This window comes from Apteryx mantelli, chromosome Z, assembly GCF_036417845.1.
Source record: "Apteryx mantelli isolate bAptMan1 chromosome Z, bAptMan1.hap1, whole genome shotgun sequence".
Classification (NCBI taxonomy): Eukaryota; Metazoa; Chordata; class Aves; order Apterygiformes; family Apterygidae; genus Apteryx; species Apteryx mantelli.
Window position 1 is genome coordinate 57,908,317 of NC_090020.1, and position 25,061 is coordinate 57,933,377.

At 35.4% G+C, this 25,061-nt stretch overlaps 1 protein-coding gene across 1 annotated transcript in view; it reads right to left on the reverse strand.

Moving 5' to 3' along the window:
* The window catches only part of RASGRF2 (Ras protein specific guanine nucleotide releasing factor 2), a 135,300-nt gene that overhangs the window by 49,346 nt on the left and 60,893 nt on the right, over positions 1–25,061 (reverse strand). Inside the window, exons 6-17 of the mRNA XM_067315553.1 lie at positions 24,074–24,153; positions 23,429–23,622; positions 21,667–21,776; positions 19,539–19,657; positions 14,137–14,297; positions 13,096–13,162; positions 12,084–12,220; positions 10,108–10,190; positions 7,750–7,998; positions 7,069–7,457; positions 3,672–3,800; positions 2,330–2,419 (exon numbers count right to left, since the gene is read on the reverse strand). Of these exons, the coding sequence (XP_067171654.1) occupies positions 2,330–2,419; positions 3,672–3,800; positions 7,069–7,457; positions 7,750–7,998; positions 10,108–10,190; positions 12,084–12,220; positions 13,096–13,162; positions 14,137–14,297; positions 19,539–19,657; positions 21,667–21,776; positions 23,429–23,622; positions 24,074–24,153 (1,808 nt within the window). The remainder of the gene's footprint in view (positions 1–2,329; positions 2,420–3,671; positions 3,801–7,068; positions 7,458–7,749; positions 7,999–10,107; positions 10,191–12,083; positions 12,221–13,095; positions 13,163–14,136; positions 14,298–19,538; positions 19,658–21,666; positions 21,777–23,428; positions 23,623–24,073; positions 24,154–25,061) is intronic.

A 25,061-nucleotide genomic window follows, 5' to 3' on the forward strand; every position in this document is an offset into this window, starting at 1 on the left:
GAATTCTCATATTGATTCCAGAGAGAAAGCTCTGTTTCAACTCATTCTCCTGAGATCCCGTATGACTCTTTTCTGGTCAGTTTTGCTGCAGAAACTTCTTGTTCTTTTTTACATCAGTCAGGAGAATGGCCATTTTTACAGAACTTGCTTATACAGAAACACAAAAAGCACTTAAAAAGAGTATTCAAGATGTTATGTCTTCCTTTTTCAGCATCCCTGCGCTTTGAGATTCCTTCATTTGATTACATACTTGTAGCTCTTATTTTCTCTTAGTCTTATGTTAAGAATATTAAAAAGCTGTGCTTTTAACAAAACAAAAGCAACAAACTTTTATTTAATTGGTCCTTTAATTGCTTCCTTAGCAGTGCCTGGTTCCAAAATGCAGACAATATTCATCATTCTAAAAGATTTACTAAGTACCTGTTTGGTTCAGGTTCATAAAGGTCATGAAACTGAGCACAGCTTTCTTGTGATCTTCTAAAAATCACAGGAACACACAAATGTAATATAGCACTCACTGATCCGTGCATGACACCTACTCACTCATCAAGCAGATGACCGCAACTTTAGACATAGTGGATATAAAATCCACAGAAATCAGTGGTAACAATATTACTGACTTAAATAGGATTCCCCTACAGCTTTTGAAGTTAGGGTCTTCAAAGCAGTTTCTTGATGTTTCAACACTTCTCAGAAAGAGGTAGGTATTAACTTACAGTCGGATTACACTTTGGCATAACAAAAATAAACTGTAGTTTTGTGTACATCAATGCAAAGTGAAAGTGACTATACAGACTTTAAAGGAGTTGTTTTGTATTGGTGGCAGGATCTAGGACAGGGCTTAGTTCATGGAAAATCTGAGCAGTGTGTCAAGGGATACATAGCAAGGCAGCAAGAGAATTCAAAATTCAAATACAGTATTGTAAATTGCACTAAATCCCTCCAGTCACTACACCACATAGCTACTTTCCAAGGAGAATACAGTACATACTCGTAATAACTTAAGTATAGCTGTTCTTATAAACATATCCTTCAGACAAAAAATGGCTCAGCCATTTCAAAATAAAAAAATTTCATAATAAAATCTTACAATGTAAGATTACCAACAAGAAAGATACGATGGAGAAGTTTACCAGAATACATATATAAAATATTAACCTTTCAGTAATAGGCTTGACTAGAAATATTAGCGAATGAATACAAGAATTCAACTGATAGATTATGAAATTAAAAAGAGGGCTGATAAATATAATTCCGATTTCAGACAGGAAGAAAAACTAACATCAGTTTGATCATGATAGTCCAAAATCTTCCTGGATACTTTGGCAATCTTCTTAAATTCCACAAGAACAAAGGCACCAAGCTCATACCAGTTTCTTTAAGGTATGTGATACAGTAGGAAGCCCCCAACTGTTGGTTCTCATGTTTTCCCTTAAAAGACATTCCTCACTCTCTTCTCATCCTTTCCTTCTTTCATGCAGACATGATGAAAGTGGCTGGCAAATCCCCAGAACAGGGTGGTATATTAACAGCCTAAAAGTTGTTTTTACTATTTGGCTACATAAACTGCTTCATCAGCCAAAATTTCCAGTCTACCACAGCAGAAAATGCGGCAGGGTGTATGTACCAGAGCACCCTGTTCTAAGCCGTTTATTCTTTTTAGTTATTTTTATTTGTCAGTTTCATGGAGGCCTGTTGACTTGCAGTAAATATATGTTTTCCACTAAATCTAGAAATGCTTTTTACTAAGCAGTAGGTTATGATATATAAGGACTTCAGCAACAGTAGAGGTTAAAACTATTTTTTTTATTAAGCGAGAATTTGGTAAATGGAATTCCTTACTTTTTTCTTCATTGTAATTTATTTCAAGTTGCTTTTGAATGCAACTCAACGATATATTCAAATGAACACAATAACATACTCAAAATTCCAGAATTTTACATTGTTTTTGTCAGATACAACCGGTGTTTGAATTCCTCCAATAGGAAACATTCAGTGACAAATATTTTTTTTATTAATTTAAATGATCTAATATAGTATTTTTTACTTTAATACAGGTTATCGTGATTTCAAACAATTTTAAGAAATATCTTTAAATTAAAAGAATTATATTTAAAATATTTTTGTACTGACCTCATAATTGGAAGCCAACGCTCCAGTTATGTATGGAGGCTGTACTGCAGTGCCCACAAAAGGGAAGATTCCAGAGTCAAAACACCATTAGATTAAAAAAACAAATCAGTGGCTACTTAGGATTCAGAAATATTTACTTGCTGAGACAGAGATATCTTATTGTTACCTCTCTTTTGTACAGTAAAATTTCTCTCACCTGGTGGACTCCCATGCCCTGCTGCAGCTGTAGCAATTGCAAAAGCAGAAGCAGGAGAAACAGAACAGTGGCTGTTGTCAGCAGTTTGTACTGTAAAATGAACAGAGAGAGAAAGGTTAAAACTTAGACATGGTTTTAATTTTTTCAGTCTAAACAACAATGATACTTGAAATCTTTACTAATGTTCCTATTTAGTGAACATTTTATATTTTCTTTGTCATAGAATTCCATACTGGGGGAAGGGAAAATATCACGATGATATTTGTGATTTGAGATTTTTTCTAGGTTAGTATAATTAAGACTGCTGTGGAACAAAATTCTTAAGACTGCCAAGACAAGGAATAAGCATTGATCAAACAGACTAAGAAAACAGTGACAAACTACTAAAAAAAATGGTGCAGAATATTAACCTATGCAAACTTTACTGATGATAAGATTTACAAATTTTCCTAGGTTACTGCCTAAGATGAGTACAGCTTTGCAATATTTACCAAACTTTCCCTAACGGGAGTTCTGTGAACACTGCTTCTGACTAGTCTTGGATAATCTGGCATTGTTCCCCCCAGCTTCCAAACCCCAAATCTTGCCATCTCACCATAAACATTCCCAATAACAAAAAACCACTAGTGGTTTAATATGGAAGTGTTTCAGTAACTTATTAAGGGTTGAGAAGATTCTGCTCTCTTTTTGTTGTTTTAATCCCAGGCCTGAAATAACTGGCTTGAAATTTGGCTTGCATGATATGGCAGCATTTTAAACATTCATGGACATAGCTCACAGCTCTGTTAGTGATTTCAAGGAGCCATGTGAGAGCTATTCAAGGAGATTCAGCTCTCACTTTTCCTCTTGAATTGAGCAATTTATTCAAATTCTGGAGCGAATAATATGACACCATCTGTAAATGTTCAGTGCCACACAAAGAAACAGACACAGTCACTCCTCATGGACAATAACGAGTGTTGTGTATTTCATGATTACATATGGTGCCCAAAATATGTCCCATTGGTAGCTGAAAAAATCTGTCAAGGTCTTGAGAATTTTGTGAGAATAGAACTGATTCAGTATTAGTCTTGAACTACAGTACACTCTGTTCCAGCTATTAAAGAACATTTCAGCACATCCGAACTTCCCAAATGCTTCTAAGTCTCGTTATTAGTATACTAATTAACCAGAGTAACATTATTCACACTCTGATGCCTTTTTTATATCCAAAAAATAAGCAAAATACAAGTAAAACACATTATTCAGAGATTATTCTCTTTTAATACCCTGCAGAGATTACAACTACAATATTTAATCTCTTTAAAGTGACTGATAAAGGTGAGAAACATCAGTGTCTTACCTCCTGACTGACGGTAGCGGAGATGACGTGGTGTTGAAGGGGACCTACATGGGGAAAGCTCCGGGGTATCCACTGCTGAGGTGCTTTCAGGAATTGTCCTGTCCACTGACACAGATTCTAAAACTGCTGCTTTAAAAGAGTACAAATGTTAATACCAGGGTGATTATTCATAATTTACAACTCATTAAAAAGTATAAATATTATTTCAAATCATATTCAAATAATGAGATCATAGGTATGTGATCTTAACACAGATATGTGACTTAAAGATGTAAAGCTACATCTTTCCAGTCTTTTCACCAAAAGGCTCTTTTTTAAAGCACAGAATGTAGCCAGATTAGCTCATCTTAAATAGGAACATGAAGTGGCTCTGCAGAGAATATATAGTAATTCAGGGTGATTCAGGGCTCTAAATTTATGAACAGCAATCAGCAAGTGATCAGCTTCAAATGAAGCTGTACTGTACCGCAGTAATAAGAAGAGTATACATGACAAAAAGGGCTTCATTCAAAGGTATTGTTTAAAAATGGTCATTAATTAACAGCACTTTATCTCAGTGTTTCTATACCAAGCCTAGTATCCTTGCATACCATTTAACATCTAAAATTGTTTACATCTAATCTGTTTCTTATAGTTTTTTTGTAAATGGTACTGCTTTTGGAAATTGCCATGTCTTTTGCATTAAGAAGACTGAGCGATAATTATCCTCTGGATATAAGTAAAGAACTGGGAAAGTTTTGTACCAATGATGTAACCACACAAAAGCTCATAAATAAAATACTTGATGAAAACCAGCAAGTTGTCAGTTTTAAAAATAGCTTGGTTACAACTGCACCTTAAGTTAAGAGAACACGTATTGGAATGCATATGTAATATGGATACCTGAACTCACAGGTTTCATATAAGAACTTGGAGAAAAGAATCCTTGTTGAATGACTATGTATAGTTACAAAACCTTCCAATAAAACTGCCAAGCAACACTGGAGAGCTGATTACTCTATGGAGGAGCACTTCTATCAGAAGAATAATAAAGGAATGGTCATAACTACAAATTAGCAGAAAGACTACTTCCCAAATGAGGAAAAACAAACCTTTTCAGAAAGCTGATAAAATATTCTACATTGAATGATATCATAACAGTGCCTGTAGAGTAAGAAATATTTATATATATGTGTATATACACATACACACACATATATATATGCACGCATTTTAAAAAGAAATTGTCTACAAGAATCTGCAGAAGTATGAGGGAAAGAACATTGGAAGTAGAGGTAGGAGAAAATTCCTTTCCAGAACACAAATGGCCCATATTCAAGAAGAATGACAACAATCATAACAACATGTTCTCGAAAACCGACTTCATACAGTCATACTGGATTTAGACTAAGCCATCTTTCTTTTTCCTTGGAAATCTGGCAAGAGCAGATCAACGATATTAAACCAGGTTGTGGTTCCTGGTAGGACCGGTTTTCTTACCCAGAAAACTTCAGAAACAAGAATCCACATTATGTATGATGAAAAAAGTATAAATCAGCATTTGATATTTCTCCTAATACCCACTTCCACTCTCCTTGTGAGACTTTTCCTTAATTTACTCCCCTTCCTCAACCATGCTATATACAGCCCTCTGACAAAATGAGTTTCCCCTGGAGAACAGAGCTAGCTAGCTGCAAATCCCTCCATGCTCTGAGAGTGCAAACCCTTCAGCAGGATGATTCCCAAAGGGTCTGGAGACACTGCACATGCAGCAATTTAACATTTATATGAGGTTCCTGCCATTCCCAAAAGCTGTCTAGATGACACTTCAAGCTCTAATAGACTAGAATGCAAAATCTGAACTCCTCTGCAACAATGCCCGGTACTATCACTTGGCCAGAATAACCTATTCTTTACCAGCTTAATTTACAAGTATAACAAAAAAAATGTTACAGTTAAGATTGCAGTTACCTGTCTACAGCTCATTTTAATGCAAGATTTATATTTTGGGACATGCTGCGCAATCACATTGATTTCATTTGAGTTACACTGGTGTAAAAGAAAAATTTGCCCAACTCGACATAGTAAATACTATAGTTACATATCTTGAATGTATAGTTATGCAATTCTTTTTAAAGCATCCAGCATACAAAATCTCAACAGAAAATTATGGTCTAATATAACCATCAACTAGCATTTTGTTAAAGAATAAAACATGGGCAAGCATATATTCCTGCAATGCTAAGCTGGCTAACTTGTCAGTTTAAAAGATTTCTTGTTAAATATTACACTACATCTTGTAAAGACAATCTTCCTGCATAAGACAACACCAAATGTCCTACTAGGGAATATATTTCAAATCATCAGTAGAGAGAAAACGTAAAGCTTCAATCATATTTTTGTTATTTTATATTTGGTAATATTTTTTCTTCTTTTTTGGTTCTACCAATTTTTGTTGTTACAGTGTTTTTAAGTAAAATTGAGCTACATTCTGCTTAGATTTACAGTTCAAATACCTCAGGTTGTAAATCAGGCCATGCAGGACCATTTCTAAACAAGTATTTTTGAAACAAAGCAGCATTTTTGCATTCCCTCATCTTCTGTTTAATGTAACAAAAAAAATTACAATTCACTTGTATTCCAATTCAGAAAACGACTTGGGCTTGATCTCAATATGCCCAAAGAGCAATGAGAACCAAGTACATGCTTATGTATCCTTTCAGATTACAGCTATTTTCTTGCTTTGGCACCTACATGTACAATGCTTCTATTCTAGATGCCTGCAGCAAGGTTTATCTCATCTAACTTTGGCCCTCTAAAAGTAGACACCTATTTTAAGGTGCTTTACACAGTCCATAGAAGAAAACAGATGTTTTCACAGGAGCAGTTCATCTAACTTTTGGAATGATACAGTCAGGTGACATGAATGCCACCAAGGTACCAAAACCATCACATAAATTATTTGTTTGGGTTAGTGACAAAATCTTTCTGGAAAACTAGCTCCACTACAAAAATGCATTAAAGCTTTACATTCCCATTTCTTTTTAACTGAATATTTTACTTCATGTAAGGGGCATCCCACTGATGATTTTAGTATCTTGGAGGACAGAATATTTCCATCTGCCTTTCTTCTTGTCACTCTGCTGCAGCGGAAACAGACAACACCATACTGCTATTCCTGCTAAAATACACATGTGGCAGCAGCAAAGCCGTTGAACCGTACAATGCATCACAGCCTCTACTGCAATGGAGAGAGAGGACAGAGTATTGGATTTCTCAGCACAGCTTATTGTGATCAGGAAAAAAAGAAAGACAAGAGAAACAACTACTTAGCAGTAATCTGATAAAAGTCAGGTTTACATTGGTGACTACTGTATTTGCCAAAAGTATCGGTCAATATTCTGCAGTTATATAATACCTCTTCGAATGCTTCTCCTCAGCTTGTTACAGAGGTCAATGCGAGGGTTGTCTAAGCTGTCCTCTGTGGAGCCAGGGCTTTGCTCAGGGGAGGAGGGCCCTTTGCTAAGGTCCAGAGGTACTTTGCTACTCGTTGGCGGAGGGGAGGTGGCCGGGCTATAGGTTGAGGTAGGACTGCTTGCAGTGGAGGAAGCAGAAAGATCAAGGGCACCTATTCTTGAATTCAGTGGTGAAGTCAGTGACAATTTTCGTGTTCTGACAGGTGAGGAAGTTCTGGAGAGGGACAATGGAGGAGGAGAAGAAAATTTGCGACAAAGATGTGGTGACTTCCCATCAGCTAGGTATTCTCCTCTATTGTTTTGACTGGTAGCAAAAAATAATTCCAAAGACCTGAGAGTAAGGAAGAAAAAAGCAACATGATAATAATGCCAAACAGATTTAAGTGAAAACATTTACAAACATATTTTGTGCATTCAAGATCTGTATGTCCTTAGCCCTCAAAGCCAGGGCAGAAAACTGAGATAGACTTATCTAAAAACTAGCATCCTATTTTACAAAAAAAGAGGTTTCTTCTTAAATCATTTATACAATAAAAACATTACTGATTAAAAAAAAAAAAAAAAAGCAAGCAAAGTCCAGATAATTCCGTTACGAATTATTGACAGAAGAAAAAAGAGCTTACCTGACTGGAATGGAAGTGAAAGGCCTTCTGTATATGTCTGAAAGTTTTTCCAGTACAACTGCTGCAGTAGTAAATATGCGGTAAGTATGTAGGAAAGTATTCAGGAAATCAATACTTAGAAATCGCAAGTCTGTTAACCTCTCCAAAAGGCGTTCCACACTTGCATAACGAATTTGGGGTACTTTACAAGAATTTAATGTTTTGCTGAAGCAGATATCAATGTCATCTCTATGAAGGCGAGCATCAGATCTACACAAAAATTAAATTAAAAATTAAAATTAAATTCAGAACATTTCATTAAAGAGGAAGAATGATTATGGTCCAGTAGTTAAATCATTTCAGCTGCTTCTGTCATCACAGAAGCAGGAAACACATACTGCATTTCTGTACTTTATCAATACAAGAAACCTCTTAATTTGTAAAGAAACCTACTTCCATTTAATTATAATTTATGTCATAAATAGGGTCATTTTAATTTTAATGTTGGAAAATAATCCGTTTGCTGAAAAATGCAGTTTTGGTCAATATGTTGATTGACCAGATTTGATCCACATCTACAAAGTAATTCAAAAAGACAAACAACTTTACAAATCTAAAAATCAATTCAAAATCTAAAAAAACATTAATGAAGCCTAAATTTCTTCAGTGAGAAAAAGGAGGCAGAAGTGTTCATTCCCTTTTGCCTCTTTCAGGATGATGTGGCCTATAGACCTATAGTTAGAGAAACTCTCTATAGAGTAGTTGTGGACTGTTCACAGTTTCTTCTGCTGTGATTTTGCTTTATGTAAAATAAACAAACAGAGCCCAGCAAGAAACAGCAAAATTAGCCTCTTAGCTAAGCTTAAGGCTCATTGGCAAGGTAACACCTGCATTCAGGCTCCAAGAATTACTTAAAAACCTCTCACGATGTGTTTTTTCCCAAATTCAGTTTTGCTTAATTTTATCTAGTTAAAAGCTCAGTTTTTAGAAAAATAGAATGGAAACTAAGTAAAGCATCTTTTAATACTGCCTGAGCTTTTCAGGACGAAAGATCAGATTTTCTTAAGATACAGCATCAAGACATTCCACCTACTTCTACACTTCATCAAACTGAAAACAGTTCTTCTTTCTTAAGTTGGCCCCTCAGAAAAGTGGCAACAAATTTGTTTGGCTTATCCAAATACATTCATCTAAACCCATCTGACTTACTAACATATTTTAAAAGTTAATACATGATAAAATCAAACAGATGAGTAAAATCTCTGAAACAGAACACTAAATTTGTGTACGTTCTTAACAGCCTATATGGCTTTTTGAGGATTAGGATTGCATTAGGACCTTGCTGTACTCTGCATTTTGAAAACTAACGAACATTCTGTTCGCATTCAGCAGGTAATGGATGCATCTACTGACTAAAAAGTTCCTGGAATAAAACTGAAGACAACAAAATGCCTTTTTTCTAGGGATCAAAGGTATCTACCCTAACACTGTATGCACAGATATGTATTAGGCAAAAAGGTCTGTTTCTCTATTTCATTTCTAAATGACAGAAAGGAGATACAATAATCGTAAAAAAGACATCTGAGAAACCTTCCTGTACAGAGTACATCCAAGAGGGAGAAATGGCCTAGCGACAGATAACAGTGAGAAAGCAAATAGTTATGCCTTGTTCTATTCCTTAACTTTTATACTGGATAACAGTAGAAAACTCAAGTAAATGCAGAACTGCAGAGGATCCCAGAGGTACTCCTGTGTTGGAAATTTGGAATCAAGTACCACAAACTGCTGCCTACGAACAAAAATGACATTTCTAGGAAAATAAATGATGAAAAGAGAGTCCAAGGGTGAAGGAAGTAGGTTTTTGAATAATGATATTACCTTCACGTGATCAGCTAAAATTATGGAATCTCGGAAATGAGAGAAACAAGGAAAAGAAAAATTTTGGCTGAATCAATAAAGTACTTCAAAAAACGATACACTTTTATACTCTCTTGAATTTTGTAGACATCTAAAAATCTAATAAAATTATAAGTGGTATCACAAAGAATAAAAATTCACTTATATGAACTTCTAGGTCAACAGAGATAAAATTAGTCATCTGAAGCACAACTGAAGGCAATGTCACAAAAAACTGAAAATCAAAGCTATGAGCCCATACAGTCCAGTACTGTGGATTGAGAGTTTACAATTCTGAGTCATCCCTACCAATTCCAAAAAGAGATTAATAGCCATTGGGAAGTAGAATTAATTCCATTCAAGAGAACTTAAAAAATATATATTAAAAGGTTGCAATTTCCAATTACACATTTTTCTTTTGTAAACTTTTAATAAAGCCAAAACAAGCTACTTTATTTCCTGGGAAAAAAATGCTGCACTTACTTGATCATATGTGGCACAGTGACTTTAGAGTTTTCTTCGAACACTATGGTCATTAAGCCATTGCACCTAATATTATCAATGCACTGTGAAAATGAAGATTGAAAACCATTAGAACAAAAACACAGCATAAAAGGACTTACTCCCACACTTTTCCACATCACTGTAAGCCTAAAACATAGTTTTCAGAGAGCATGAACTGATTGGTAAAAGAATTTTTATAAAATAAAAACAAATGATGATGCAGGAATTATAGTGGACATGATTCTCTAGTTTTATACCTTTGATTTGCACATCCAGAAAGTCAATGGATCTTTACCAGCACACTCATGGTATTCAGCTCGGCATCTTTTTTCCACATGACTAAGTATTTTGAGTTGGAACTGAAACTTCCTTTGGAGTTTCTTTGAAGCTGAATAAAATTATATACCTCTTATAGACTTCTGTTAATTGTTGGCCCCAAATCTCTGCAGAATAACCCTGTCTTCAAAAGCTGGGAGATCTCCCCTGCCTCAAAGAGGGATCAAGAAAGAAGTTTCCTACTATTTTTCCCTGGCACTCTCACTAACCCTTTCACAGAGACATTTATCTCTGCTTTATTAGGCCACTTGCAAGCTTTCCCTAACACCACAGCAGTGGCTGCTTGGAGTCTGTCTCAGCACAAAAGGTCTGACATTTGGAGCCAGATCCAAATTCTAATCTTTATTCTGCTTAGACTGCAGATGACTTTCTCATTAAAAATCATTCTTACTCAAGCCAAGAATGGACTTATTCCTGGGTGTCCCATGTTCCAAGCCAGTTTTTAAAGGGTCTTTCTTCCCCAGCAGATCATTCTAACACATTAAGTGTCAATGGAACAACATAATTCACTGAAATTTCATATAGTTAAAAATGTTCCAACCACATCTGCCTGTGAGATCCGTATCTACGGAGCTGCAGTGAAACCAAGGCTCTCAACTCATGCTATATTTTGAAAATTTTATCTCTATCTTTTTTCCTTTAGAACAGTTAGTCCAGAAGAAAACAACTCAGAATACCTATTTTAAAGCAATTTCTATTCATTATGATGATAATCCATCCGGAGATGTTGCCAGCAGTGTTAGCACACACAAAAACTCATCAAATACTAGGCTGGCATTTGTCTAATCAATTACTTCTCTTGAAATTAACAGAGGACAGGACTCAAATTCAAAAATATGACAGATCTATGTACTCATTAATTGCATACATAAACAAACAAGCAAATCCTTAATCTAAATTCAGATCTGGTACTTGAAAGTTCAGATCTTTCACAGTGCATTCAACCTCTTTCCCCAAATAGATTCTGATAAATGTTTGTCCACTACATTTTCAGACAAAAACACCCCCCCCAAAAATTTTTTTTTACCTCTGCCATTAAATATTTTAAATTATTTTTACTTTCCTTCATCTACAGTAGAGTTCCCAGCGCACTGCCAGAATGTTTCTTTATTGTGTATGATAATGGTTTGCTAGCATTCTTTTAGGTAGAAAAAAGAGCTAATCACATTTCCTGACTGTGTGGGATATGATATTGATATGAGATGGAAATCATTTTCACTCTCACTCAGGAATTTCAGATGTTTTTTGATCTGTATGAAAGTGACAGATGAGTAAGTACTATCCTTTCTAAACCAAAATACATATCTGGATGAGCTTTTCTTAGACACAAAAAAGACTGACATTAGTATTAATTATTAGTTAATTATTAGCATTATGTTAGTCAACTGACTAGTCAATGTATTTTATAACCCACCTCTCTCATTGAAAAACACATTTCACTGACAACTCAAATTAAAAGGTAAAGTTTTTTGTGAAAATGGGTAACCTTAATGGTTTTTGATACACATCACAGCAAATCAGCACTCAAAAAAATCAACAGACCTATCTTGGATTAGTTTCAGAAACACAGAATAAAATAAGATCTCGTAACAAATAAGATAAAGAACAGAGTAGGCTACCTGGCTTATATCACTTGTCCACGCAGCTTTCTCCTGTCGTGAAGGGGCTAAAAGGACAACAGTAAATGGAGGAGCATCTGTAGGTTCAACTACAAGCTTGAAATCAAGGTGTCCAAACACCTGCCCAGAACCTTTTGCTTTATAGTCAGAGACAAAAAAAAAAAAAAAAAAGAGAATGTGAGATTTCAAACTATGGGTCAGAGAAAACAGTGATTTCATTTACAATGGAAATTACTTTAAACATCTCTCTGACAAAGAACAAATACAACTAGGGATCCAAAAGAGGGATTCCATTTTTCACATGCACCAAATGCAAAACAAAGTAATAGAACATACAATTGTGGGGGTCATGAGAAATTACTTTTAAAGATGCCAAATAAGACTCAAGTCCTTTGAAAACTTCTATGTGCACTGTTGATATTCTCACAGCGTATCAGAAGCATCACAGAACTTAATGGAACTATTTTCACAGTTCAAGTGCAATACATGCCTAAAACTGTGGGATGGAAGCCAAAATGAATAAACAACAAAATCAGCTTGGGAATGTATTTTGTTATTTCATTGGAATAAGATTGCAGTCAAGAATTGTAGGGAGCCCAAGAGAAAAAAAAAAAAATCTTTCCACTAATTCTGCCAACTCTCTCAACCCCCATGTAGTTAAGAAACCCAATTAGCTGTTTCTTCTTTCAAGACATACATATTTTTTTCTTTCTAAGATCCTCACAGTGAATTTCTATATAAAAGTCAGCAAATAATTTGTTACATTGCTTCAGCCAGGGTACCTGAAAATCCTATGTGGGATGTCAACATCAAGAGCAAACATAACAAAACAAACCTTTATCCAAGCCAGTACACAAACTTTTAAAATACCTATACTACTGAATGAGTTTTTAACAGTGTATTTCTCTGGTTTCATGAAAGAGTACAAAACTATATAAAGACTATAAAAGAGTAGCAATTTTAAGAATCTACTTAGAACTGTAATTACTGCAAATGGTTTAATGTAACTTACAATCATCATCACTTGCATCTGTCTCCTCAATCAGTGTGCACTCTATTAAAGATAGAACACCTCCTGTCTATGAAAATAAAGCACATTTTTCAAAAAAATTAGACTTTTTTTCCATTTCTCACTACAGCTGTTTTTAAATTTCGATATATTTTAGTCTGAGATTTTACATTACTACGAGCTTTTAGGAAGATATATCAATTTCACAATGCACATTTTCCCTCAAGAAATAAAAACTGATATATATGATATATTGTAGCATTTTTCTTTAAAAAAAAATTCAATAATATACTTACCTGTGCAAAATTTCTTTCATTTTTACCACACTACAGTTTAGCTCACATATAGAGACTTGTTCACAAGTCTCAAAAAGGTAACTAGAATTTTAGCATCTTCTCCTAAATTTAAATCAAATTAATACAAGATCTTTGTAAAGGTTCAGTTACATTTACTTTACTTTGCAAAATATTTAAGCTATTTAAAAGGTACAAAGTGAGAAAGCATGTAAACTGTACTGAAAGAGACTCTCTAAGCAATTGATTCTGTCTCACCTAATATAATTAGAATTTTCTTAGAAGAACTTTCAGTTTAAGAGAATATGCTGATCAGGAAAATAGAACTGACCTTTTTAATTAGTTTTATTACAGATCTGAAAAATATCCCTTGGTAATTCCATTGAGTTGGACTGGCTGACTTATGCACTGAAAGCTCACTTGCATTCAGTGCTAGCTCATACAGATATAGACACCAATGTCCTGTTTCTAACCCCCAGAATATTAGAATGCCACAGTTCTACAAAAAAATTTTAGTTAGTAAGAATTTTGGCTGAATTCTGTTTTTTGCTACTCATGTAACAATGAGAGAATACAGCAGTCAATTACTGTGCATCATCTCACTTCTGTTTATAAGAGACATGAAAATCTCAGGTTAAAAACATAAAATAATACAATATTGAAATTTCACATAAGTTACCAATAAATTATTTATTGGGCTGAAATTTTCTATTTTCATTTCGTAAACACAGTCATAATGTAAAATCTGTACCTTGAGCAGATGCAGTTTTCCTCCTGAACTTCTCGTACAAATTAAAAAGTGTTTTGTAAATAAGAAGCACTGCCTTTCTCCTTCTTTTTTCAAAGATAATGATCCCAGGCGAACTTTACTAAGTTTTCCCCTCTCAACTGAAGGGACTTGAATAAGGGAACCTGATAATAATAAAGGTGAAAAATACGCTGTAACTATAAAAATATTCACTAGGCAGTGCTTAAAGTGTTAACGTATTGAATATCATGGCTTTGCCATGATATTCATGCATATTCATGCAATTTTTCATTCTAGTAAGTATCAATATATATCAGCATTTCTTTTAAGCACAAGTCCTTCATCTTTTTTGCACTAGTTTGTTTTTTCTTTAGGTCAAGTTCAGGACAACAGATTTGTACTTTTAATGGAACTAATAAATCTGACTTTACAACAACAGACTTTGACTCAGGCAAGCACAGTCCAGACAAATACTTGTGCACATGCCAGGACTAGATCTTGGGCAAATTCATACGCAATTTAAGCATACCATGAGAACGTTCGTCAGAAAATGAAACAAAGCAGCAAACTCCATTTGCACCACTTCTTTAGACAGCTACTAGATTTGAAAAAGGTACATGACATTCAAGCCAAAGAGACAGAGGATAAAAAGAACAGGTTTGCAGGAAAAGGGTTTGTGTATGTGTGTCTGTGTGCGAGAACGATGGTAACGAAGCAGGTTTCTTCTTCTTCTTCTTAGCTTGTACAATTTCAGTGCCCTACAGCTCATCTAAAACGTGTTACCAGCAGAACACTTCTGAACTAAATTGAATCTGGTTACATAAGTCTGAATTTGTGCTCTGCAGAACTCCAGACCGAGGAAAGCTATACTGTTTTATATCTCAAAACCAATCTCTGACCAACTTTTGCAGATTGATACCACCATGAATACCACTTCTAATTTTGGATATGGAGTCACATGGATACTGAACTACGATTCCTCTATATATCAAAGGGAAAGATTTGATGACAGAACTTGCTGTTACCAGAAAGTACAGCCAGGACCTCCTAATCTTATTCCCACACATCCGTCTTTACTCTCTGCCTTACATTGGCTCTCATCTGACTCCAACATTAGCTAGTTAATAGAACTAAACCAGCAGAAAACGAATGCTACAAAAAAGTAGCTGGCTGAGCTCCCGGATATGGCTCAGTGCATGGTCATACAAGCACCAGTGATGGTGCAAAGTAAGTAATGGCAATGCAGAACAAGCAGGGGGGGTAGGGAAATTGGCCTGCCCCTTTTGGGTACAGCAAGATATTGGATTGTCAGCCATATCAAAGCTGAAGCTAGCAGCAGCATCTTGAAACAGTGCAAGCCTGAAAGAATCTTCCATGTAGTTAATTATTAGCTTAGCCATTCTCACCCTATGCTGTCAAAAAATTCTTTGGTTCAAAGTTCACACACACAATCTTAAACAAAGTAGTACAGAGATATTTAAGATACTGAGAAAGCAACTGTTTATCTACATAATATTTTTCTCCATACTCATCTCCCTTGAACATATACATATAATTAATATTAAGCTATTGTTATATATATAAAATTTACACTGTCCGGCATAGCAAAATACACACTGGTAAGAGAGAATTACAACAGTGTAGTGTTCTTTAACAGCCTATTTACATTCAAACTAAATGCGTACGACATAATTTGTGTCTGCAACAGAATAGCAGAGAACAGAGTAGTTCTACTGCAGAAAATTGCAAAGGTGTGGAACATTCTTTAGATTCCTTTAAATTCTGACCAGAAAAAACAGTTATTGGTTGTTGTACATTTCCCCTGGACAAAACAGCCTACCTGCCTCAACTGTAAAAGACCTCAAAAAATCATCCCCACACATTGAAACTGACTTTTCTATGTGACATTGATAGCTCACAGTGCAAGGCCAAGCAGTACGTTAAAAAAAATTCTTGAGCAACAATTCTTAGCATCATCTTATCTCCTGAAAGTCCTCTACACAATTAAGGTAACAGGACTCTAATTGTACTTCTAGCTTCTACTTTGCTTCTTTAAATAAACACATCTATAAATACAATATGCATACAGATATATCTTTGGAACTCACCTTTTTTTGGTTTTCATTAGAATGCTTTCAGGAATACCACATTGTGTTCTGCCAAAATGGGCTGAAGGTTAAATGCTATGCTTGTAGGGAGCTGAAATGTTACTGTTTAATAAGGCAAACCAAAAGAAACTACAGTTTTTAAGTGCAGAAAAAAAGAGATGGTGTGATGTCTCTTTGATATTCAACATACTATTTACAGAGAGAAACAGATCTCCTGTATGTGCTGCATGGGTGACATCTAGCAAGGAGGTTGTTGTATATTCCTGTCAAGCTTTTGTGATTAATGAAACTGAGCAATTGCCTGTCATAAATTCTACTACACATTTCCTCTTAAGGGAAAAAAATGAGTATGACTGGCCAATTTACATTTGTAATAAGCAAGTGAGGCTAATTTTAGAACATTCATTAATAGCATGGTTTGTACAATCAGCATAATCTCAGGAATTTTTATCCAGCTACAAACCTAAGTACTTTCAGTACTTCAATACTGCCAGAATAATCACTCCATTAGCCTTTGTTCAAATATAAGAAATACAAAGGGTTGTATTTTAAAAATGCATTTTTATGCCTACAGGAAACTACCTGATTTATCAATTTGGCTTTCTCCATTCTGGAGAATTTTTAATATTACTGTGAGGGTGACTGAACACTAGAAGAGGCTGCCCACAGAGACTGTGGAGTCTTTATTTCTGCAGATAACTCATCACTGAGCAACCTGCTCCAGCTGACCCTGATTTGAGCAGGGGGGGTTAGACTACATTTCCACAAGTCCCTTCCGACCTCAGCTATTCTTTGATTTTGTAAATTGTGATATAATTGCCAGTAGGGGTAAATTTAGAGCAACTGATGGTTGGACTTCAGGCAGAGTATCTGGAATCCCTTGAAGGGCTCATGAAAGTTGTTGGAAGTTTTCCAGGCATTACTCTACGGGGGATTGCAGATTGAGTGTTCTAACCTTTAGATTATTGAGGACAATGTTTCTTAACTGTTTGCCCTGACTTATAGTGCACTTGACAATGAAGTTTGTATCAAGATAAAAGGTAGAGAAAATGAAACCCCAGCAAATCTGAAGGGGGATCCACAGTTACATTGCAGAGCACTGCCACAGACAGTTCCTACGGTCTCAAGATCCATAGCAAAATCACAGAATCAATCTCTTCTTCGCAAAATAAAGTATATAACATATGTAACATGCCAAGGTTGAAATTAATCTTGATAGAAAAAGGCCTGAACAAAGGTAAATGGACTTCTCTCATTTTATGTGCCGCAAAGAGGTTTCCTGTACCAATCCACACTGATCAACATGAAGAATAGGAGCCTAATTAAAATCAGAGGAGAGGAACATCACTCTTAAAGTAAGTGACCCTACAGACAAGTGGGAGGAGAAGGGGTTAGAGGAGAGGAAAATGGGCTTGATATTATTTTATTGGCTCAGTTCAGATTTCTGCAATTCAGATTTTCATATGCAATGGATGTTCCAAAAGATAAACTGTGATACAAGCTTCCACAGTATAAAGCCTTGTCCAGTGTCCTTTGATAGTATGTGGTTCTCCAGAAGCAAATATAAATTTCATTTACTTAAACTGTGGATTTGACTTGATCTAACTGAAACGCCCCAACAGTAAGTCTTATTAAGACTGCTTTCCAAAGAAAAAGTAATAGTTTTATTGACGAACCTCTAGGTATAGAGACAAATTATACTAGCCTATTTTAAGAAAAAAAATAAAACAACAAATATATAAATCCAAAATATTATAATCATATTGAAAAAAATGTCTACTGTGTAGTTAAACTGCACGGTACAAGTCAGTCGAGGAGAATTACAGCCCACTAATTTTTTGGCCATGGATACAACACAATAACCTGCACAACAGTTTCGTAGTTTTCTTGAAGCCACTTTCATATCTTTTCACATACCTCACTTACAACAAACAATTTAACAAAGAATCAAGTAATTTAAATGTGACCATTGTACAACAATCTTGGAAGTTATGGAATGCTTTGTAGTTGTTCTGGGCACATGACTACAGAAACATCACAGAATAGATTTCAAAATGTATACAAAATCTACTAAATGATCCACTTTGCATGTGGCTGTATTCAAATAGCATATGTTCTGCTGACATTATCATACTTAGTCTACAAAAGGCCTCATGAATGGCTGCACTTAAATTACATTCCCAACCTTCTCTAAATACATCTAACACTTTTCAGCCACAAAGAAGGTTGCACCTACAAGCCAAAACCCTACGCTACATATCTGTAGACACTGCATACAAATCTACTAACTTGTTACAAAAGATTCAGAAGTAAATTCTTACAAAAATGCAGGAAAAATAAGCTTCCGTTACCAAGTTTTCCCAGGTTTTCACTTTTGCTATTTTACCATTAAGGTTAAGGTTGTTTCACCACTAGATAAGTACTGCAACCTGATATTACATTTACTCGGTAAAAGGTGACATTCATTTTAAACGGAAAGTCATTTCATCATAATTTTGTGGAATTTAACAACAAATTCCATCAAATACATAAACTTCAGTGGAAAAATGTTTCCAAAAACAAGAATAGAAAAAAAAATACTGTATGCCTCTTCCTTTCTCTTTTTGCTAACTGTATTATATTACAAGTGGTTCTACATTTCTGGCAGAACAGGATGCCTTTTCTTCATGACTTTTTGCAGGAGCGCTTTTTCTATCCATCCTAACTTCTGCTGAAGCCCAAAAATGCATCTCCAAAGAGAAATAGTGAATATGCTCAGATATTCAAAACATAGCATATAATATCTATTCCAGCACCATCAATGGTAGCATTTTGAGACTTCCCCAAAGCACAGAGGAAAATGGGAACAATTGACAGCTGTTTTCTTTCCTTCCAATCACTACCACTTGAGAAAGCTTCAAGCTTCTCCTAAGCTTTTGCCCAAATGTTGGCCTGAACTGGGATTGCAATGTTAACTGGGCAGGCAGTCCTGTTCTCCGTGGAGCTGTAGGTAATTTCTGTTCCACTGAAGATGACAGTCCAGACAATAGTACATTACTGTCCCGTGGGTGCTTTACTATTATTGTGCTGCTGTTTTTCATGGCACCTAAAAAAAACCAGCACAGAAGTGGAGCTCAACTATAGGCCAAAATTAATTGTCATCAGGGGTATTTTGGGACTTATCGTTCATGGACAAGGAGTCTTAAATGTTAGCTGTGCCCAGTGGTATAATCTTCCTAATGATGCCAACATGAACCCTGCCATTTTTAACGTAATTTTTCATTATTATATAGCTAGCTTTAAAGAAGAATGTCTTACCTTGGCGTATAAAAGTCTGGCTGGTATCTAGTAATATATCACAGCCTTCTACTATCATTCTTTCTATGGCTAGATTCTTCCGGATGTTTTCTGTGTCACTCACTTCATCATGCATCACCCTGTCAGACACAATACAAGATGGACTTTAAATTCCCTGAAATGTATCTTGCACTTGTTTGTGTCTATTGTTCACTTCTGCCCATACTCTGTAGACATAGATAGGTAATATCCTTTAGCACCTGCTACAAAACAGATATATTGCAGCACATGATTATTTTAGAACAAGTTTCTGGCCAGCCAAAAGGAATCAAAGTAGTTCTTGATACAATCAAAAAGTTTTACAAGCTTTTTTTTTTTTTTTCCCCTTTCAAATCATTCTTGCCATCTTAACTACTTAATTTCCACCAGTGGAACCAATTTTGTCAGACTTGGTTTTATGCTTTTCCTGGACAAATCTGATAGATGCCACCAAACTGAAAGTTCTTTACAGCTACTAGAACAGTCCTTCTTGACCATTAATCAGATTAGTTTACCACAAAACTGGAAGTGTTTCCTAGCTCTTTGTAATAGTTACATTACATTTTAGAGTCCCTGCCCTTGATTTTAAGTTCCCACTCTGTTCTGCTTCAGTTTACATCTGAATGTACCATTCTCTTCCTCATCACTTCCTATATAACAATCACAGCCTCAACGGCTCATCTCTTACTTTCTTCCACTTCTTTTCATAGGCATCCTCCCCTTACACAGAGAAATATAGATTTTTTTCATGGATGAACTCAACAGAGAGGTTTACATGTTGTCATGATCTATATTTTCCTGAACTGGGGCCAGACTGCAGGATCTGAATGTTCCTCTTCCCCCAGAACTACATTAAAGGGATGGAAATGAAACACAAAGTTTTTATTCTCATGGTCTATACCACCTGCCTTGTGAGCAGAGGAGGATCAATCAACTCTGACTGATGAGATGAAGCAGAGCCAAAGCTGCTTGGGCACATAACCCTAGCCAAAGGAAATTGCGTGCTTTGCCTGAATGGAAAGGAGACTTCTTCTCTAGTTCAAATGGCCTCAGAACAGGAAAGAACTTGCTAGACACTGAAGGAATCAGAAGGAGACACATCTCTAAGAGGTATCACCTGCCCAACTCTTTGAGACGCTAGAGCTTGAAGAAGTGGCAGATCATGACCTGTATATGACTCAGAAAGCTGCCTGTGGAAAAGATAGAGCAGGACAGAAAAGGGAAAAATAATAAGCTCCAAATCAATGGGTAGTGCCCATAGCTACCTCAACTGAACAGCAAAAGAAAACTTAGCAGTCAAGAGCATCCAATTAACAAAAGCTATAAAGCAATCACTCTCTTACAATACATTTTACAAGTACTTCTTTGGTGAAGTATCAATACTTCAGAAATTCAAGACAAATGTCATAATTTTAGAGTTTGTGCAGCATTTCTTTGCTCACAGCAGAAAGCTCTGTTTCATAGAGATAATGAACAAATTTATTCCTGGCCTGACACAGGGAAAGTCTGAGAAGGGTCTGGAAGTTCAGGAAAGAAATTCATTTCGCAGGTTTCTACAGGTAGCACCAATTTTGAAAATATATATAAACAGTGGGGGTTACCAGGATCTTTAGCGCCTATGTATTTACCATTATTTAAAGTATATGTGAAAATCAATTATTTCATTAATGCATGTGAACTATATCACAGATTAACAACTGAGTACTGTTCTAGATCCTGACTGCCTCTTGTTGTCATGGGGTATCAGAAATGCCCTTTTTCCTTTTTTTAAACTGTGGGAATAAAAATATTTCTCTATTTAAAGAAAACTGCTTTGCTCATACCCAGGGGTAGGTGGTTTCTATAGCAACTCTTTTCCCCTGTCCAAAATACAGGGAGACACTTGTAAATTTATGTTGGGGGGTGGGGGGGGGAATGACACAGATGAGCCAAAATGTTAGTGTTTGTCTTATTCTTTCATTTTGTTTGTTTCAGTTTGGTTTTGTTCTTCTTTTTAAAGGATAAGGTCATTCTTAAAAAAAAAAGGGGGGGGGAACAAACCAAAACAATGTTTTTTTTCATTTCAGATCCTTTGATACAAGATTATCATACAAAAGGGAGAAAATCTTACCTTGAAAGTTCTTCTAGTTTAGATTTAGCAAATTCAAGGCTTTTTCGCTCAACATGTTCATGTGGTGTGTGAGCCAGAAGTTCATGAAGTGTTATAATATATCTAGGGATCTTAAAACAAATTAGATACAGCATCAGCAAATCATTTTAAGCAATAATTACAATATCTCTCATTTTCTTTTATCCTGGTCAAAAAAGATTCACAGTCTTTTTTAAAAGGATAACAACAGTTAAATTGATAAATATATTCTAGATATAACTACTGTCAAAAATACTGAACTTTTCTGTGATAGAGACTGCATATGCATGTTTTCAGTTTCATGAAGGTTCTATTTATCACATTTTAAGAAAAAGATCAGATCAGATCAGAGGCAGTCACAATTATGTTATTAAGTTTCATTGTTTCATGCTGCTATCTAAGTGCCATAGAGAAAATTTTCAAGACTTTCTTGGAGATCAACATATACCTTCCCTCAATTTTAACAGGAGACACGCATCTAGATTTCTTGTGACTTTGAAAATGCCAGCTGACCTGTTTGTATATGCGTAAAACTCGCATTGTACTTCTGGACATTAAAAAATAAGCACTATCTGATTATTAATTGCCAAGTGGCAGCACAAGGACCCTGCTCCATTTATTACCACTCAAAGCAATCTCACAGCTGTTGAACAGAATCACATGATACTGCAGTATTCTATAACATACAATAACTTATCCATACAGAGTCAAAGCTATTTAGGAAATGGAGACGTGCCTTCTTATTATGCTGAAGTCAAAAATCATGAGCAATGAAAAGTTCCACCATATATGAGGAGGACTTTCTCTCCACCTTCTAAAGATCACATGATCTTTTTTCAGCTCAACCAAAACATCCAAAAGCTTTACAAAACACAAGCTCAAAGCTGAGCAAATGTATTGCTGCAGACGGTAGAGGTCACTCAGGTTAATATGGCTAACTAGCACAAACAGAAGTGTCAAGAAGCCCTTTTTATTGGCTACACGTGGTTTGGCATTAAGTGAACAAACTGAGGAGGGTTCACCATTGTCCTGATGAGTAAATTACTATGCCAAATGTAAAAGCCACAAAATCATCAGACCAGTGTTTCACAAACCTGTTAAAAGAGCTGAAAACAATTAATCCAATCAGATCAAGAGAAAATACCAAAAGGATAATAAAGTTTTTAAAATCTCTTCCAATAAAATTTTTATTTCTAAATCCCTCAAACCAGGTCGCTGGAGAACAGGGCAGGAGGAAGGTTCCAAAGCATATTCCCAGCAAAAAGCCTGTGGCTGCTCTAACTTGCTACATCAGGTACATTAGTACCCTAGATTGCTTCATATTCCTGGAGCAGATCAGAAGTAGAAAATTTGTTTTTCAGCTTTTCTTTCTTTTTTTGTTTTGGCACAAGTCCTCATCCCACATTCCCCTTGAACATATGCAAGATTCTGAATAGAGCTGAATCAGTGTAGTGGGAGAAAAGGTCTCTACAGATAAAGAGTCGTCGTTCCCCCCCCCCGCCCGACATAAATTTACAAGTGTCTCCCTGTATTTTGGACAGGGGAAAAGAGTTGCTATAGAAGCCACCTACCCCTGGGTATGAACAAAGAGATAAACATGAAATAAATGAAAAACTAAGTTAATCTTAATGAGAGTATTTTTAATTAAGCAAGCAGCATCTCCAATCAATCATAATTTCAGTAACACAAAACAATTCAACTGAACATTAAAAATAAATGGTCACAAAAAATTTACAGAGACTACCTGAAACATGGGGTAAGTAAGGAAAGTTTCCAGCATTCGCCCCTCACATGCTGGGTTGGCTTCATATTGCTTCAAGAGTTTGTCAAAATCTCTGTTTTGCTTACAGTTTGCCAGTACTTGCAGACTATACTGATGATTCCGAACAAATTCTTGATATATGTTCAGCATTGGCAGCAGAATGTCAAATAAGTCAGCTAGAAAAAGTCAAGAAATGCTTTTTTTTTTTCCCAGCTACCCATCTCTTGAAATATCTCTTTTAAAAAACTACTACGTTCTATGGAAGTAAATTATTATAATCTGTTCTGCTTCCATTATACTGAGATTTTAGAAACATTAAACTTGGTTCTTTTACCTGACAAAACATCATTATTCTGATTAGGTGGTAGTCAGATAATACCACTGAAAATTCAGGGCCCATGCCTAGGTGAAGCTTAGGGCAAAAGTTAACCCAAAGGTATTTTCATACATGGATTTAAAGAGAGCCATATTACTGCCAACATGGAATGCCCACTATACAACATGACATGGTGTTAGTTCTCGAAATGAGTTCCATTCAAAATGAACAATGTCTTTAAAAACTAAAAATCACTGTAATTGCAAAATAAATATGAAAGTAGTACCAGCAGAGAAATTACAGTAACTTACCTAAAATTAAGGTAGGCCAATTAGCTATTCTTGCTTTTAAACCTTGGTGAAATATTTCATGAAGAAACATGATTGTTTCACTGAAAAACAAGTATTTAAACAAACAAAAGGACAATTCAAGTTTTATTTTCTAATTAATAATTCACTGAGAAACATCCCTTCTGGTTATTAATACATTTTGCACTTTGCTAGAAAAAACAGAAGATACTCATTATTATGGAAATCAATGCTTCTATTTGACTGTATTGTTTAAATTTTTAGCATAGCATCTTAGAAAATATATAGCATTTGGTGTATAAATATATTCTAACCATTCAATTCTTTTAAATAAAAGCATCTATTAAATAATATGTTCCACAGTTCACCAAATGTGTTCCAAAAATATCCTTGACAATACATTCAGTTGTTTAAGAGGATCAATAAGGTGCAGAAACCTCAGTCAGTGGTTGTCATCTGTATTCTCACTGGCTGCTCTTGAAGATTTGAATGCAGCTTATACTATTCTATAACATGAACCTTAATACTGTACTTTATCTCATGAAGTCAACAGAAACAGCATTTGAGACATTTAGTTGTAAGTGAAACCATCAAGAGTACAGCAATCTTAATGAGTTATTATGAAAGGGAAACCTCTTTCATAATTGAAGGAAAGTATTTTTTTCCTAGAAGTTTGGGGCAGACATGACCAATCCTATATAGAATTCCAGAAGTCTGCATTTTTACATAAACATTACAATAGGATTTGGGTGTGTAATGCAAAGAACCATCCTTATTTGAAAGATGTGAAAAGAGAAGCAAGAGAGAGAAGGGGGTTCCTTAGGCAGATATAAGAAGAAAATTTGGCATATTCATCCACGGGGTCTTATCAAGATCATATGAGGCCACTAAGTCCAATTTTGCTCTCTTAAGAGAAGAGGAAATAGAAAAGATGACAGTAAATTTGAGAACTGCCCTATGAGGCATGATTTGTCCTTTCCCTCCTATAGCA